A 19,745-nucleotide genomic window follows, 5' to 3' on the forward strand; every position below is an offset into this window, starting at 1 on the left:
TGACTCACTTTTGACTGAAGTAATAGCGGCCGCTATACTTTGCTGTCACTCGTTGTTAATAGTGCAACTTTTTAGCCAGAACGGATATTTACAATAATAATTTGTTTGAGGTCTGTTGAAAATGTTAGTCACGCAGGTGCCATCCCCGAATTGTTAACACCTTTGGCTAACTTGATCTTTTTCAACAGCCTTGTTTTGAAGCGCAACCATCTTACCTTGATTACACACGCTTTAACCATTTGTTGGTTAATTTACGATTTCGCCAGACTTTTGAATTTTACTGGTGCTTGATTCAAAAGTCCTATCAAAGTTATGTCCTCTTGTTACCCAGATTTGTTTTAACTGAGGTCCATAGCAAGTTTGTACCTAAACTTAACAGGTTATAAATAGGGGCCGCCGGAGACCCCCTTGCCTGAGCTTAATAGTACGACAGTAGAAAGCTTTTAGCAAGAAACATTTATACATTCAATCTTTTCTTACATTCAGGGAGACATACAGTGCCCTCCAAAAGTATTGGAACAGTGAGGCGAATTCCTTTATTTTTGCTGTAGACTGAAAACATTTGGGCTTGACATCAAATAATGAACGTGAGACCAGAGATCAACGTTTCAGCTTTTATTTCCAGGTATTTACATCAGGATCTGATGCACAACTAAGAAAATATCACATTTTGTTTGAATCCACCCATTTGTCATGTGAGCAAAAGTATTGGAACAGATATACTTAAAACATATTTAAGTGAATAAGACTTAATATTTTGTTGCAAATCCTTTGCTTTCAATAACTGCAGCAAGTCTGTGACCCATTGACGTCACCAAACTTTTGCATTCTTCCTTTTTGATGCTTTCCCAGGCTTTCACTGCAGCCTCTTTCAGTTGTTGTTTGTTTTGTGGGGTTCCTCCCTTCAGTCTCCTCTTAAGCAGGTAAAATGCATGCTCTATAGGGTTTAAGTCTGGAGATTGACTTGGCCAGTCTAATACCTTCCATTTCTTGCCCCTGATGAACTCCTTTGTTGTTTTGGCAGTGTGTTTTGGGTCGTTATCTTGCTGCATGATGAAGGCTCTGCCAATCAGTTTGGTTGCATCTTTCCTTAAATTGGCAGACAAAATGTTTCTGTAGACTTCCGAGGTCATTTTGCTGCTGCCATCATGTGTTACATCCTCAATGAAGATTAATGAGCCCGTCCCAGAAGAAGCCATGCAAGCCCAAGCCATGACATTACCTCCACCGTGTTTCACAGATGAGCTTGTGTGTTTGGGATCATGAGCAGTTCCTTTCTTTCTCCAAACTTTAGCCTTTCCATCACTTTGGTAAAAGTTAATCTTTGTCTCATCAGTCCATAAAACTTTGTCCCAGAATTTTTGAGGTTCATCTCTGTACTTTTTGGCAATTTCCAGCCTGGCCTTCCTATTCTTCTTGCTAATGAGTGGTTTGCATCTTCTGGTGTAGCCCTTGTACTTTTGTTCATGAAGTCTTCTGCGAACAGTAGATAGTGATACCTTCACTCCTGCCATCTGGAGGTTGTTGCTGATCTCACTAACAGTTGTTTTAGGGTCTTTCTTTACAGCTCTCACAATGTTTCTGTCATCAACTGCTGATGTTTTCCTTGGTCTACCTGTTCGACGTCTGTTACTTAGTACACCAGTAGTTTACTTCTTCTTCAGGACATTCCAAATGGTTGTACTGGCTATGGCCAATGTTTCTGCAATGGCTCTGATTGATTTTCCATCTTCTCTAAGACTCACAATTGCTTGTTTTTCACCCAAAGACAGCGCTCTGGTTTTCATGTTGTTTTCACCTCTGAATACAGTCTGCATAGACAAAACCTATCTTACCCAATCTGAACCTGAGTGTAGACATTCAGTGGTATTTATTGATTGAATAATGTATGTAATAGGACACACCTGGGCAACAAAACACACCTGTCAGTCACATGTTCCAATACTTTTGCTCACGTGACAAATGGGTGGGTTCGAACAAAAAGGTGATATTTTCTAATTTGTGCATCAGATCCTGATGTAAATACCTGGAAATAAAAGCTGAAACGTTGATCTCTGGGGTCACATTCATCGTTTGATGTCAAGCCCAAATGTTTTCAGTCTACAGCAAAAATAAAGGAATTGGCCTCACTGTTCCAATACTTTTGGAGGGCACTGTACATCCTAGCAATTAAAACATTTGCAACCACTCCCCTTCTCCAAAGCCTTTTCACTTTCTCTTAGTTCAAGATTCGTATCTATGCATTCATTAGGTTCTTTACAGGTTTTTTTCATTGCCTACCTTCTTAAATGTAGATGTAGCGAATCACGTCGGGGTCACCAATTGTTGGAGCCTCGAAAGTGGTTCTTTAGTGAAGCAAGAATTAACAGGCTTGGAGTCAGGAGATTGATTGCAAAGGCTTCGTTTATTGTTAGGTATTTTGGAATCACACGCAGAGCTTCTCTAGCCAGAGAAGTCCCTCATACGCCGAGCCTCCCTAGCCAGGGAAGTTCCACATGTAATCAACAGACAAGAACTTTTATACCGTCTTACTACGTCACACACACATCTGTTTCCCATCACCAGACCCCCACACAGTTGGTTCAAGATAAACAGATATCAACCCTCACGTGGCTATTCTTACCCAACTCGTGGTTCCAACGAACAACATTTCCCCATCAGGTCATCCTGACCTGACTTCCTCTCTGGAAAGAACATTCTAACGGGAGGGGGAGAGTGACTCTCCCAGCTCACTCTTTCCCCCCTGAGTGCGGGGATAAACAATCTTCCTCTCCTCATCTGACTCCTTACATGGGGATAAACACTCTTCCTATCCTCATCTGCCCCCGTCCTAGCTGACTCCTCTCTTGAGGTCACAAGGTCACAAAAACCCCAACACAAGCTATAATCTTACGAAAATGTTTATCTTAAGTTGGCCATATGAAATACTACTCATAACAATTGATATGTAGTGGTTGAAATATGAAAAAATGCATGATTTTCATCAATTTACCAGCTAACTTACTTCGTAGACACTGAAAATGAATGGGGTTCAACGGTGGAAAATACAATGTTTGGAACTATAGGTTGCATGAGACACGCTTAACTTCCGCATTCCTCGATAACAATGGGAGTCTATGGAAGTGTCGCAACTCTCTTTTTCTATGGCTCTGGCCTAAGTGAAGTAGGTCAAAGGATGCTCATGCGAGCTGCTCTCAAATGCAATGTTGGTTAGCTAGTTAGCTATTAGTATGAAGTTGGTGGTCACAATTGCAATACTAAAAAGGGATGCAGACTAGAGACAAATAAATGCAGTAATATCAGTCTGGCTTGGAGCTCTGTGAACTTTCCTTGCACTGCGCTTGCGTTGCCTCAGTATTGTGCGCAATTTGGTTTCACTGCCAACATTCCTTAATGTAAGAGGCAATGTGCAAACTCAGTTGGTGGCAAAATACAACTGTCGTTACTATTCATGTCAAGTGTATTTTATTGTCATTTTCATGACAATAGAGAAGCAGAAACAGATAGTGGCAGTCAAGTCAGACATTTTAATAAGTAGAAGAAACAATATATGATTACAATATTATTATTATAACATTAGAGTCTACTTGAAGCTTTTTACATATGTTTTTGTCTGTCAAACATGTAACAGATATGTTCAGGGCATCAACAGGCACAACTCAGTGGGTTTTGTCATTTATTTCGCTCCTGCAAAAGACAATGGAACAACAAATTGCCTTTTTCTTTTCTTTTGCACCATAGTTTCCCTCGGCATTACAAAATTTACTAGTAGGCCTAACCATACACATTCTTAAAATACATACAAAGTAGGCCTACATAACATAATGTATTGAATGCACACTACTAGCCAAGAGCTATAACATTTAGCAAATGTTTCAACACGAAACACTATATCCAGAAGGGAAAACAGTGTCACCTAGAGGGCCAATTAGAAAAGTGTGCATAGGTGAGCGATTACACAGCGATATCTAGACTTATATACAACAAAGGATAGCGCAAGGACAGCTCTCTAAAAAAACAAATATAATCAGTAAGTGATGCATTAAAAATGATAACAAAGCGGATCAGTTTTGGATTAAATTATAACATGATAAAATGAGAGTACAAGTAGCGACTGCCCTGATACCTACAGTCGGTGCCACTTGTGTAAAATTTGGTGGCCAATGTTAAACCAGTAATATTTATTTTATTTCTCCAATAGCATTCTTGTGTCAGTTGTGTCATCCAAGTCAGTGTTTCTCAACTCTGGTTAGATTCTATTCACAAAATGCAAGAAATAGTACTGTAATGGTAAATATTACTTGTGAAAAGTAATCCCCTGATCCCTATTTAAGATAGTTCGCCGATTAGAGCATGAGTATGCTGCACAGTCTTGCGGCATCTTGTTTATTCTGCTGCTACGCAACTGGGAATTGGACCTTTCCAAGATGGCGGCCGCATTTCTCGCGCCCAGCAGCCAATGAGGCGTCTACTCTTTATTAAGTATATGGTGTCAAGTAGGTTGACCACCTGTCCCTCTTTGCGCTGTATCGCACAGCATATTCAATATGCGACGTGCGGCAAAAGGGGTGAAAATGTTGTGCGACACAACGCAAAGCGGGACAGGTGGTCAACCCTAGTGTCAAGGAGCAGGATGAGCCTGTGAGAATTTGGAGCGAGCGCTGTGGAGCAATTCAATTGAATTCAATCATATGTAGACATATCAAGGTGAAATTGTTTACGGTACTTCAGAGTTATGTCGTCTTGAACCCTATTTGGTTTGAAAAACCATGAGTCAAAATTATATTAGATTTATTGACACAAAGATATTGAGGCAATGTGGACATTTACATAAATACACCCTTTTCAGCCATTTTGTATTGCATTTCTCATTCCATGTCACCCTATGTAAAGACATGTATTCTACACATCTGTAACTCATTTCAAGTCGATTGGATCTATGGTTCATGAGTAGAAGTGTTTGGAAGGTTGTACCAAATTTGGACTGTACAGCAAAATCTATCATGGCGGACCTTATGGGTTTTCAGGCATTTTGGAGTAATGGGGCGCTGGGGAAATCACGCAGAGTTTGGGCGTGTTTTATAGTTCAAGTTCAAGTCTTTTATTTGTCAGGTACACAGAACAACACAAGGTTGGGCACTGAAATTCTTAAGACAAGACAACGCAAGCACCTGGCATAACATAACATATAAGTACACAGAACATAACTTACATCTATGCTGAGCTTAAATAAGTGAAACTTCCTAAATATACAGATAACAATTAATAATCGACTATACTAACCCTAATACTAAAACTTCCTAAATTACAGATAACAATAAATAGTACACTATACTAACTTGGGGTGGGCGATATGGCCAAAATCTCCTATCACGGTATGAGTAATTTTATATCACGGTTACGGTATATATCACAGTATAGTAATTGTTCTGTAAATTCAATTAAGAAATGGAACAAATAACCATACCGTACTTCATCATCACACTCCATTATTTATTACAAACAAAAACAACAGCCTCACATGAGACAACACTTCAGTTAAACCAAAGGACTCGAGTTACGAGTTAAAAGTTACGAGTAGGCTACGAGCGTTCCGATTGGCTGATGCGCGGTCATGCCATACGCGTGGTGACCTGCTCACAGGTCAATACAGATCCGTATGCCCTCCTACGAAAATTTAAAAATGAGCAAAAGCGATCAGTCTGAGTTTTACTATCCATATAACTTCCGTTTCGGCGTATCAACCTTGTTAAAGCTCGGTCGATACGTTAAAGCCTCAGTTTGATATTTCCCGGCATGACCTCACTCTCAGTAAGTAGGCCTAAGTAGTTAACCTTCACTAGTCATCCTAGATCAAGAATGCTAGCAACGCCACCAGTGTAATTTTACAACAATAATTTTACAGCACGAGACATAAAACTTGAACAACAAATCGAATTGGTTACCTGCAGAATTGGTCATCAAATGTATAATTAATTAGCATCGGCATGAATGTGGTCCCCTTAGACAAAATACACTCCACATCGGGATTTTCACATTTTTTGGGCCTTTATTTCAGTGCAAAATTGTTACTTGAGCATCATGTAAAATAAACAGCCGTTTTTCAATTGGTAAAACCTTGTCTAGTGATGGTGATGTCTTTTTGTCTCTTAATTTTTCAGCCCCACCCTTACGTTTCTTTGCCTGGTTTTCCAAATTATAAACATTTAAAACTGAAAGCATGCAGCTAAGGAGCTTTCCACCTTTATTACTCATGTAAAAACTATTTGATAAATCGAATATAAAAGCATCATAAAATGTAAAGTAAAGTAACAGCTAGCGTCAGTTACTTGTCAAATGCATAGATAATGTTTAACAGCTAAATCTCAATTTAGCTTGCACCTAACATATTTGAGTGTCAATAACGTCAGCTAGTTCGAGGTGTATGCATAGACTAACCATTAAATTAGCAGCACATTTCCCGTATTTAACAATGATTAAACATGGACTTACCTGAAAGTAATGCACGGGTATCATCTCGCAGTTTCATTCTCTTTCTTTTTTCTGCCCCTGATTCCTCCTGCCTTTTTAAGGCCATTTTCGAAAAGTTGACCAAGCCTACTGTCAAAGTTCGTCAGGCTTCTGAGATAGGAAAGTGCACCCACGGCGAGCTTGGGAAGTTGAGTGTGTATTTGTTTTTGTTGTTTGTTTGTTTTTTTTTGGGGGGGGGGGGCACCATCGTAACGTGAGAAATATAATATAGGCTATCTCTTGTTCTACTTGTTTTGTGATATACATGCCTATAAGGTGCCTAATATTTATATAGGCCAACTAAAATAATAGCGGTATTATAATTATTATAACTATGATGATTTTTCAGTTGGCAAGTTTTTGGTGCCCCCTCAGGACTTGGTGCCCTGCGCACAGCGCGTAGTGCGCGTTGGGGGGGGGGCACTGGGCCTACATTAAAGGATCTCGAACAAGCCTTATCTAATTTAAGGCGCTGGATAGATGAGCAGAGCATAGCTCTCAAAGACAGCGATGAAAGAAGAAGGGCTTTGCTTAGAGCGGACAACGTAGTTGCGGAGCCAGTGTATGTTGTTGCATACATTGTCATTTACTGCTTTTTATTTAATGAGGTTGCAAGTGAAAAACTGCGGAATTGCAAACACAGACAGGGAGAGACAAGCGCTACGGTTATACAGAGAACACTTAACCTAATTTAGTTGTATTGCAGAAGGAGCAACTGTTTCCTAGCAATCATGGGGAACAGGGGGATGGAAGAATTGATTCCTATGGTGAACCGAATGCAGGATGCTTTCTCCTCCATTGGTCAAAATGCCACATTGGACCTACCTCAAATCGCTGTTGTCGGTGGACAGAGTGCCGGGAAAAGCTCGGTGTTGGAGAACTTCGTGGGAAAGTAAGCAATTTAATTTCCCTGTGCCTAAGATTCTTTTTCTGAGTAAAGCGAGTCTGCCGCAATAATTTTTTTTATATCCAAACCCAGCACCATTTGAGCCTACCTTGTCGTAAATCCCAAAAATAGTCACGAGAGAATTGGCTGTCGATTTTGTTAAACCACCCCATGTAAAACTCTTATTAAGGAGGTCTTGCCACGTAATTTACTCATATAGCAAAAGGGATGGTTTGCAAGAAAATACGTCTAATACTATGGACATGCGGTCCTGTCTGTAAAAAATAAGTATTTTATTTATTATGTAAATTGTCTATTCAATATGGTAACAATTTAACAGTTTCAAATACAATAGTTGAATATTATCTTATAATGCGTGCATGTTTTGATACCTGGTAAAAAAAGAACAAAAGAATAAGAAAGCTTTATATGGTTGTTAGATACATTTGGTCTTTACTGACCTTGGGATACCGAAAGAAATGAAAGACAGGATATACACGTTCTTTGATTTGATTTAACGATAATCCCAATCAACTCACTGTGCAAAGACATCTTCAAACTGTCTTTCCTGATATTGTTCTAATATTTACAAGACCGAAGTTTGATATGCAAGGGGCAAGCCTCGCAATGGCCATTAGACAAATGTTTGCTGTAGTATTGACAAAAAGGAGTGCTGACTAGCTGACGTTCATGTAATCTGTGTTTGCTATCTGTCTCAGGATGGGCTGACATCAGATGGAATTTCTTGGTCACACACACAAAACCCTGTTCTTGAATTTGGTTTATATGAGGAATATTTCTCTCACGCTCTAATCGATCTCAAACACACACATAACACAAAACTGTTTATTTGACACTACCCCACCCTCTGCTTCTGTCTGTTTCTCCTTCTACCCCCCGTTCACAATCTTTTAATAATTTATCTCTACTAGGACTTAGTCTGTTGCCCTTCAGTAATCCTCTTGTTGTCAATCTTTTTTACTTTCAATAGAAACAATCGTCACTCAGAGATATACAAAGGAGGAAAACCTTCTTTCAACCAAGGCTTCGTTCTCATTGCTCTGTCCCTTATCTTTCAATTGTTATGTCCTTTTCACTCTTTCATTTTCTATTCTTCTTACGCCTCATGGGTTTAATTAGCTGATCAATTGCAGGTCTGGGTGACACTTACCAGGGACTAATAAATGGGGAAGTTGCATTCAACAAAGACCATCTAATTTAGTTTGTTTACTTAGGTTTATCTAGTGTACTGAAATCAGCCCTGAAATTTATATTATGGACCCACTCTTTAGTTTTGGCTAGGGGTTAAACACCATCATTAAAGCATAAATAGTGTACAATTATGTATTCTACTCTCACACACTGTATGTCTATTGCTGTATTCCTCTTGCAGGAATGAAGCGAAATGGGGCAGACCTTATATATACTTTGCTTTTAAATGTGTTTAAAATGGCTTGGGTTAAGGAATAAAAGTCAAGTAATAGTAATAGACGTGTAGGAGTAACGGTGAGTGAACAGAGAGCATAGTGGAGAGGGATCTAAGGTTGTCCTGACACTACTCAACAGGATTATCTCTAATCTATTTAGGGTCCAAAGCATTTTAACAACACGCAATTTCATTGGTCCCTGGTGTCTGATAAATCTGGATGTTCTGGGCAGCTACATGCTATTTTATTGGTTATTTCACTTTAAGACAGTAACTGTGGTTGTGCACATAATCTACAACAGGCAATCTCATTTTTAGACAGGAGACTTCCTAGATAGTGAAATTATTATTCTATGTGCTTATTGCTCATCATGCCGTTGCACCATGTCTGTAATAGTTGAACACAAAAAATACATTTAATAAAAAGCTATACATTATATAATATGAAGCTATACACTGTATGATTCATGCAAGTTTTAATTGCAGCTTTGTATTCAAGGAACAGATCCATGTTCACTACAACCGTTGTAGAAATTGCCCGTTTATTGCAGAATGACCATGTGGGCTTGTGTGTTGCTTATATTACCAGCGCCAGCCCTAGGGGAAGCTGGGCGGTAACAAGTGGCACACAGCTAAAGGTAGACTGTGTAGCCTAAAGGTGTGATGACGCTGCGGAGAGACGAAGGAGAGGTTAACCTTGCCACAGCTCATTTATTTCTGTGAATCATTCATTATCTCATTCTCACAAAAATCAATAAAATGAAATAGGACAATAAATAAATAAACAAATATTTGGTAACAGACAGTAAAATCATATCCAAATCGACTAAAAACAATAGATCATAAAATAAAACATAAAGTGCAAATACATATAATAAAGTAATACACATTAAACCATACACTGTAAAAAAAAAAAATTTGCTTGAGAACCGGGCAGCCTGCAAAGTTGTAATTTTCAGAACTCAAAGATGTGCGTTTTGAGAACCCCAAAAAATGATGGTAACACTTTATTCAAGTCCTATGGATAACGCATTATACATGCACTCATAACGATTTACAATACAGTTATAATCAGAGTTGGGAACGTTGCCGAAAATTAGTAATTAGTTACAGTTATTAGTTACTTATTTCAGAAGTAACTGCATTACTTTACTAGTTACTGCATAGATTATCAAATTAACGCACACAGAAAGTTATACTATTTTAGTCTTGCAGTGGCACACGACAACTGTCAAATGTTATATCATTGTATGTTGCTCATTAGTTGCCTGAAGGCAACGGACTCAACTGTTGACATAGGTCGCATGTCTTGACAACATACCTGGCAATCAGTCTGTTTAGTTCTGCCTGGCTTAGAGACTGGAAATACTTCTGTTTAAAATCAAGCCTGGGCTGTTTTGATGAAGTGGCTCTGACTGCTTGATCAGCGGAGCTAGCACTGGGTTCTTTCACGATTAGCTTTGTAGAAGCGTGTTGTTTTACTAGGTGCTTGTGAAGATTATAATTACTATTCTTCGCAGTGGATAAAGTTCTCGCACCTGCACACAAACTACAACTAACCAGTATATTTTTATCCTTGACCTGGACAAGGGAAAAATAATGTTGATATTTCCATGACACAAAGCTTGCACGGTCCGAACTGTCGGCCATTGTGTGGGCTGGTCTAAAATGCGGAGTGATTCATTCATACACTGCGTCACCGTAAACTTGTTTAAGTTAGATTAAAAACAGGAATTGGGGAATTCATGCAAGAAAAAAGTAACGAGTAACGAGCCCATTTAAATTTCAGTAATGTAACTGCATTATTTAATTGAAAAAAGTAATGACATACAATACTAGTTACCGCCAAAAGTAGTGGAGTTACAGTAACGCGTTACTTTTTAACGCGTTGTTCCCAACACTGGTTATAATTGAGTATAAGCAGTCATGACACTTGTAAAAACTCATGAAGACTTGTGATGTTGTAATACCAATACTCAAAATGCATTATATTTATAATTATAATGACAGAGAATGTACAGAAATATAGTGCATTATACAGCATTATATTTACCAGTACTGTGATATATTTAACACTAGAAACGCCGAGCCATTTTCCCTACTTACCTACCTACCTGGAGTCAGGTGGCTGAGCGGTTAGGGCTCGTAATCTGAAGGTTGCCAGTTCGATTCCTGGCTGTGCCAAATGACTTTGTGTCCTTGGGCAAGGCACTTCATCCTACTTGCCTCGGGGGGAATGTCCCTGTACTTATTGTAAGTCGCTCTGGATAAGATTATCTGCTAAATGACTAAGTGTAAATGTATTTATAGTCTACACAAAGGGGCGTGATCGCTAGATGGCGCTTGTTGCAAGGAGCAAAGACACAATCTCAAATGACGTATACATATGACGTCACGAGAACGGTTGAGCTAAATTTCAACCCTGCCAAACTGCATAAAAAATTTAAGAAAATCGACCCATCATACCTAGTTATCCCAGTTCATCCTATGGCGTATGCTTTCGAACCAATACGTAATTATGTACCCACAGGACAGCAGTTGTTCCATGTGATGCAGAATATGTTGTTTTGTCGGAAGATTTAAATATAGTTAACACTGACGGGTTGAACAACACCGAGTGGTGTATGTAGCTAGCTACTTGTCGTAACTGCACGACAATGCCAACAGACACAATCGATCTGTTCAAAGAGGCAGACCTGCATGACCTCGGTGTTGGTGGTCCACCAACATGATCGTTCATCATTGAGCACAGGCTCTTTCCCAATGCTGTGTGAGGAGAAATACCTTTTATGTTAGCTTATCATAGGTGTAACCTATGAATCATAGTATGATCTGAGTAGGCTACTTATATGTCATGCTATTCCAGGTTGCCTTGAGTTGTCTTGTCCGTCCTAAGAATATCAGTGCTCGTCCTGACCCTGTGTTGTCTGTGCATCTGACAATAAAATACTTGAACTTGAAAGTTTGGAGCGCCCTATACATAGCTGGTAAGTTTCAGTTACTAGTAGCCCCTTCAAGTTGTGTGAAACATGCTCACTGGTTGAGTTGATAACTATACGAGGTTAAACAAACTACAGTGTACAAAACGTTAAGTAACGGAGCTAGCTTTCGCTACAATCAGATGTGAATTTAGGAGCTAGAGCTAGCTAGCGTAGCTATATAAAAAACGCCAGTTTTTGTATGTAACATCAGCATATTTAACAGGTTTATAAATATAATCCACTTCTGTAAAGTGATCCCTGCAAACTCTGAATTTGGGGGCAACTGGCGGCTTTGGCGCTGTATAGCTAAAAGCCATTTTCGTAAAACCGGTTGCTGCTTGGGTAGGACATGATAATGAATGCCTTCTGTCTTGTAACATGTGTTTGAACAACCAGCCAATAAGATCCTACTTTGCACCTTGTTTTAGCTGGTTCGTTTAAATCCATTTCTACCTCTGTTCTCCCTGACAATCTATCAATGTCAATCTTGATGACTGCTAGCAGCCGGCAGTCACAGTACCTAACCATTCTTGTGACGTCACAGACATGACGATTCAAAGATGCCCAGTAGTTAAGTAGTAAAGTTTAACTAAACAAGTAATCAAAATTATGACAGGCCAAAAGACTGTGCTTGGATTCGAACCTGCGACCTTGCAATTTGTAGTACACTGTTTTAACCCATTGAGCTACCCTCAAGGATGAAAATATGTGGTCAGTTACTGTTCAAAAAAAGGAAGACGTTTCTCCTGTAGCACGGATTGTTTGATTCGGCCCAAGTTTAAACAGCTGTAATTCAATGATCTTTTGACATATCAAGGTGAAATTGCGCATTGGTACTTCAGAACGATGTCATCCTGTTAACTAAACAGATATTCAAATTTAAGACGGGCTAAACGACTGTGGCTGGATTCAATCCTACAACCTTATACTTTACAGGTCGCTGTCCCAACCCAGTGGGCTAATCTCAGTATTGAAGCATTGTACGTTCAGTTACTGTATAAAAAGAGTAATCTGTTTCTCCTGTGGTAAGCGAAAGTTGAAACAGCTGTAATTCAATCATATTTTGACATACCAAGGTGAAATTGTGTACGGTACGTCAGAGTAATGTCACCTTAAAGCCTATTAGGTTTGAAAAACCATAATTCAAAATGACATTTGATTTAGTGACACAAACATATTGAGTTAATGTGGAAATTTACATAAATACACCCCTTTCAGCCATTTTGTACTTGATTCAATTTCAAGTCAATTAGACCTTTGCTTCAAGAGAAGAGGAATTTTGAAGTTATTCCCAAATTATCACTCTACAGGAAAATCCATCATGGTGGACCTTATGGGTCCTTTTTTGTTCCTCTTGAAAAATGAGGCATGCACACCAAGTTTCAGAAGAATTGGAGCAATGGGGTGGAAATGCAATCACTCTGAAAAGTGGACATTTGGGCGTGGCCTGTGGCGCCCCCTACGGTCTGATGTGGGACAGTCTGTGTTTGGGATGTAGTTGTGGCATGTTGTATCAATATGCCAAATTTCAAAGCTTTTTACCAATGTGTTCATGAGATAAATTACAAGAATAATAATAATAAATATAGCCGCAAGCAGCGATGCGGGTTCCTCCGCAAAATATTATAAACATGTACACTGTAGAAGATCAAGAGTTGGACAACAAAAGAGCAAAACTACTTAATGTTTGGCCAACAACAATAGGCTAAATGGGGATTTGAACTCATGAGCATAAGGTTACAAGTTAGTCTCTATCCTCTCTGCTACACACCAACTGTTGAGACTGTATGAATAGAAAGGGCAGAGTATTAGCTTTGGTCAGCTTTGGGACAAAAGTTAGGAATTTCAAGGTGAAATTGCATGAATTAGAGCAGGTTATTTCAGAATGATGTCATCCTGTTAACATCATCTGTAAACAGATAATACAAATTATGACAGGCCAAAATATAATGGCTGGATTCCAACCTAAGTCAGGTCAGGTCACCATCAGGTCACCATCCCAGCCCATTGAGCTATTATCAGTGTTGAGTAGTGTCATGTTCAGTAACTGTATAAAAAAGTAAGCTGTTTCTCCTGTGGTAAGCGTTGTTAGATTCAGCCAACGTTGAAACTGCTCTAATTCAATCATATTTGACATACCAAGGTGAAATTGTTTGTGGTACTTCAGAATGATGTCATCCTGTTTAACTAAACAGATAATCAAAATTATGACAGGCCAAAATATAATGGCTGGATTCCAACCAAATACTTTATACTTTACAGGTCACCATCCCAGCCCATTGAGCTATTATCTGTGTTCAGTAGTGTCATGTTCAGTAACTGTATTAAAAAGTAAGCTGTTTCTCCTGTGGTAAGCGTTGTTAGATTCAGCCAAAGTTGAAACTGCTTGTACATTTCCTATGAAAATGGGACAACGGGATGACTGGGTTGCTACTGTAAAGAATAACTTACTTATAGTTTTTTTTAAAAGGTTGTTTGGAGTGCCATAACTTGTCATGGAAGGGAATTTCAAACCATGCCTAGCATCAGTTGGGATGTGTCCTGGCTTAGGTTACTGAAACAAATTTGTGCAACAGACGAGGGATCCACCTGAACAATCAATTTACTTCATTAGAGATAACCATTAGCTTTATCTCTACCATGCGTAGACTACAAGTACATTTAGTCATTTTAGCAGACGCTCTTATCCAGAGCGACTTACGGTAAGTACAGGGATATTCTCCCCGAGGCAAGTAGGATGAAGTGCCTTGCCCAAGGACACAACGTCATTTGGCACGGGCGGGAATCGAACCAACAACCTTCTGATTAATAGCCCGACTCCCTAACGGCTCAGCCATCTGACCTCCAGTAGCTAGCTACTGTGGTGAACCTGGCTTGTTTTGCAGTGGTTTACACAGTCTCGCTAAACAGACGATTGGAGTGTTGTGATGGGCTCAAGTAAACATGCATTTCTATGTTTTACCACCGGAGGATTTATCGGAAGACTAGAAACTGTTTTGTCAGAATAAAAAATACAAAACTGTGCCTCTGATTGGTTTTGAACCTACAACCCTTTGCTTACCAGCACAACATCTCAGCCAATTGAGCAATTCCCAGGCATGGAATACACAAAGTTCAATCACTGGATAATATAAAAAGCTGTTTCTCCAATGGCGAGCATTGTTAGATTTGGTCCAAGTTCAAACAGCTGTAATTCAGTCATATTTTGACATATCAAGTTGAAACTTTGCCTGGTACTTCAAAGGCATGTCACCTTAAAGCCTATTAGGTTTGAACCATCCTTCAAAAATAAATTTGATTTAGTGACACAAACATATTGAGGCAATGTGTACATTTACATAAATACATCCATTTCAGCCATTTTGTACTTTATTCAATTGCCTTAAGTAACATTTTTAAACACGCCAATGATACATATCTGTACAAAATTTCAAGTCAATTAGACCTTTGGTTCAAGAGAAGAGGAATTTTGAATGTTTTCCCAAATTATCACTGTACAGGAAAGTCCACCATGGCGGACCTTATGGGTCTTTGAGGCTTTTTTGTTCCTCATGAAAAATTAGGCATACACACCAAGTTTCAGAAGAATTGGAGCAGTGGGGTGGAAATGCCATCACTTTGAAAATCAGACTTTTGGGCGTGGCGTGTGGCGCCCCCTATAGTCCGATGTGGCCCATATTTAGTGTGGGGGGTACCCACTTAAATGTAGTATCAATGTGTTAAATTAGAAAATTTATGACAAGGGACTTTTTGAGATATTGGGGCGCATGGAGAAGAAAAATAATAAAAAGAATACCAACAATAACAATAGGTTCCCTCCTACCGGAGGAACCTAATAAGAATACCAACAATAACAATAGGTTCCCTCCTACCGGAGGAACCTAAATATAGCTGCAAGCAGCGATGCAGGTTCCTCCGCAAAATATTATAAACATGTACACTTTAGAAGATCGAGAGTTGGACAACAAAAGAGCAAAACTACTTCATGTTTGGCCAACAACAGGCTGAATGGGGATTTGAACTCATGAGCATAAGGTTACAAGTCAGTCTCTCTATCCTCTCTGCTACACACTGAAGGATTGAGAATCTTTGTGTCCAATCCAATATGTAATAATGATATCCAATGACACAAATCTGTGTTCTAGAAAGAGTGGTCTGGAGTCGCAAAGGTCCGATAATATCAGCTTTAATGCAGCAGTTGGAAATCAACAAGTACAGAGCTCTGGGGCTGTCTACGTTTCCCTACCCGCAACAGAGTTTCGGGCTGGTTCACGAAGTCCAACTGGCTATCTGTCCTGTATCTGTTAAGTTGCCACAAATGTTAATAACTGGAATTATAGATAATGCCCTGCCCGTGATACAGCTAATGATTATAGCACTAGAATTGTACTGTAATGTATTATACATTCTTTAATCCCTCTTTTGATCTCTGAAAACACCAGAGATCAATCAACATAGCCCGGACCAACCACCGCCTCCTCGTCCTGGTCAGCCACCCCCAGCAACGGCATTTGGAACCCCTTCATTGGGTTCTCCACAGCCGAGACAATGATCCGGTTGCACAGGGACCTGATACATGGGATACAGCAACACCCACACAGAGCAAACATGCACAACATACCAAATATGGAGAGAAAGACAGAGACAATCATGGTTTTCCAGCGGCCAAAAGTGTTATTCAGCCAATCATTGAGAGGATTCTCAATTTCTGAATTGTCGAGCATTTCTTTGGATAATGTACGCAAGCCTTCTATGGCCCTAGTCACTGATCCATCCGGGGCAGTATTATTGGGAATAAATGTACAACAAGCTTCCCCGAACATCGCGCAGACCCCCCCTTTCTCAGCTAATAGCATGTCTAGCGCCAAACGGTTTTGAACGGCCATAAGTGAGGTGGCAGAGAGTTGCTCTGCCAGTCCTTCTACCGCGTCCCTAGTCAGATTAGCCAGTCGCAAGACGTTGTACCTGATATAATTAATACGGTCTACATTTTTGTTGGGGGTGATGGGGAACAGAGCACTCAGCAGAGGTATGTTTTCGAAACCTGTGGCGATTTGGCCAGCTAATTTAAATTCGTCGGGGACCCCCCGGGGAATTCCAATAGAGTCTATGTAGGTAAGGCCATCCTTGGTTAAATTGAAATAGCTGCTCCTGCGCTGCCTAGTGGACACTTTATTCATTTGTTTATGACCTAGGAAGAAAACTGGTGTTGCCAGCCGAACGATAGCGCATCGACCCCACCATCCTATTGGTAGCCTGGGCAACAGAGAACCTCCCCCACAGGACCAATATAAATCTGCGCGTGCCCAGGACAGGGTGTAATTACTGGTGTTCATGGTATAAGTTTTGTTACACCTGTCTTTAGGGATCATCCCCACTGCCCGAGTGGCACTAGCGGAACTGCTACGGGAGAAACAAATCAGTAGGTGAGGCCCCGGCTTAAATGGTGGAGGACGGGTGTAATTAGATATGGGTGGGAAGATCTTACTAAGCTGACTACAATTGCGAGATTCTATCCCAGACAGTAGTTCTATCATGCATCTAAACCCTGGTTTGTCCGTTTGTGGAAAGAGGGGTGCCGGTTCACTGTATAAGGTGGGGCGCCCCACTGAACAAGCCACACAGTTGCCCATGTGGTTTTCCTTTGCCGTTGCCGTCAGCCACCCCAGCCACAGGTTCTGCCCTACTCCTCCGGTAGCCAACATGATAACGTCCGCGGTACTAAGTTGGGAGTAGTCGCACACGGTCTGGAGACACTGTCCTACGGCTAGGGAGTGGTGAGTTGGAACGTAGATTTTGTGCCCCCCAGCTTTCGGTTCCAGCATCTGCCACTTCTTCCATATCTAACTGACCGTTGTTGACTCTATACACAGGCATTTGATTCGAGTACGGAGGTGGGGCGGTGGCTTTTTTAGGAAGTGAAGGGTACAGTTTAGGGGCGTACGGAGCCGCTGGCAATTCTATGGGAACTCTTTTAACCTCGTCTTCCTTCGCGGTTTCGTGACATTGTTTTTCCTTGTAATTATAATTTACGGAAGATATGGCTACACCCAAATTGTGACACAGTCGCCTGCTATTTTCCCATTCATCACATTCTTTTTTCCATTTTCCTTTTTTTTAAATACTAGACGGGCACTCTCCGAGTGCTTTCTTTGCTTTTATGGCCGCTGACTCACTTTCAATCATTGTCTGTTTTAAACACATACGGTCCCCTTCATCACAGTTATTTTGTTTCAAATGTTGTTTCCAGAACTCGTCATACTCGGCACGTACTTTTTTTTGTTTTTCTTTCTCTGTGCCACTTATTATTTGAGAGACCGTGATGTCATATTGGAAACAAAGGGTTTGAGGTGTATCTGACATTTCCTCGGATTGCTGTATATCTTTGTTCAAAGATACCTAAAGCAAACGAGGTTGACCTAAATAAATGATTCACAATTGAAATACTTGGTAGACTTTGCACTGAAAGCAACGGTGGTCCTAGGAGGACATCTAGTGGATCTTTTAAGAACGGCAGATCTGTTTAAAATATCGTTCAGCTCAATTTGACTCCACACAAATATAACTCGTTCAGAGATAATTCACTTGTACTGGTGAGAATAAAGAAAATAAAAGAAAAACACACCACACTCATCTCTATTTTTATTCAACACAATCTGACTCCACACAAATATTATTTGTTTAGCGACTCTTAACTATTTTGAGGGACACTTAACCTCAAGCACTAACTATTTTGAGGGACACTTAACCTCAAGCACTAACTATTTTGAGGGACACTTAACCTCAAGCACTAACTTTTTTGAGGGACACTTAACCTCAAGCATTAACTATTTTGAGGGACACTTAACCTCACGCACTAACTATTTTGAGGGACACTTAACCTCAAGCATGAACTATTTTGACTAAAAAACGGTTGATTTCCCACAACTGATGGTTTGACTAGGTACGATGAGACATAGTAATCGTCTAAATTTGGTTCTCAGTTCCGAATAGCAGTACTTTGAATTAACAGGTGTCTGCTTACCTTTTTTATGTTGAGGCGCCTCTGACGATTACGTCTGCCTCCTCGTACCGGTGTATGGGTCTCTCTCCCGATCTGTCGGTCGGGCCGGAACTCTCCGGACTCCCTCTTTTCAGCGTCGGGGTCACCAGTTGAAGGATTGAAAATCTTTGTGTCTAATCCAATATGTAATGATGATATCCAATGACACAAATCTGTGTTCTAGAAAGAGTGGTCTGGAGTCGCAGAGGTCCGATAATATCAGCTTTAATGCAGCAGTTGGAAATCAACAAGTACAGAGCTCTGGGGCTGTCTACGTTTCCCTACCCGCAACAGAGTTTCGGGCTGGTTCACGAAGTCCAACTGGCTATCTGTCCCTGCCCCAGCATATATTATACAGTGCAATTGAAACAGAAATATCAAAAAGGGTTGAGCTTGTTCTCTCGTGTATCAGGGAGTTTGTTCTTCCCTACGCATCCCTTCTGCTCGGGTGCTGTCTCAGCCTGGATTCAAGGTTGCTTCTGAAATGGAGAGATAACAACACAAAATACAGCCTGTTTCCCACACCCTGTGTGAGACACAATGTTTTAAGCCTGAGCACACTTCTAAGTTTATTAGAAATACATTTAATAAGCACAATACATAACTTTAATACATGCATCCTTTATAATGTCATATGAGCATTGTTCCCGTTGCTATATAGTGCACAGTGCCCGTGATGCATTAGATGATTAAGTTGCCACAAATGTTAATAACTGGAATTATAGATAATGCCCTGCCCGTGGATACAGCTAATGATTATAGCACTAAAATTGTACTGTAATGTATTATAAATTCTTTAACACCAACTGTTGAGATCGTATGAATAGAAAGGGCAGAGTATTAGCTTTGGTCTGCTTATGGACAAAGGTTAAGAAACGGTTGACATTTCAAGGTTAAATT

General features: G+C 40.1%; 1 protein-coding gene across 1 annotated transcript in view; it reads left to right on the plus strand.

Moving 5' to 3' along the window:
- The first annotated feature begins 6,961 nt into the window (after positions 1-6,961).
- The window catches only part of dnm1a (dynamin 1a), a 270,919-nt gene continuing 258,135 nt past the window's right edge, over positions 6,962-19,745 (plus strand). Inside the window, exon 1 of the mRNA XM_047044701.1 lies at positions 6,962-7,402. Coding sequence (XP_046900657.1) covers positions 7,242-7,402 — 161 coding nt within the window. The 5' untranslated portion in view covers positions 6,962-7,241. The remainder of the gene's footprint in view (positions 7,403-19,745) is intronic.

This window comes from Hypomesus transpacificus, chromosome 22, assembly GCF_021917145.1.
Source record: "Hypomesus transpacificus isolate Combined female chromosome 22, fHypTra1, whole genome shotgun sequence".
Classification (NCBI taxonomy): domain Eukaryota; kingdom Metazoa; phylum Chordata; class Actinopteri; order Osmeriformes; family Osmeridae; genus Hypomesus; species Hypomesus transpacificus.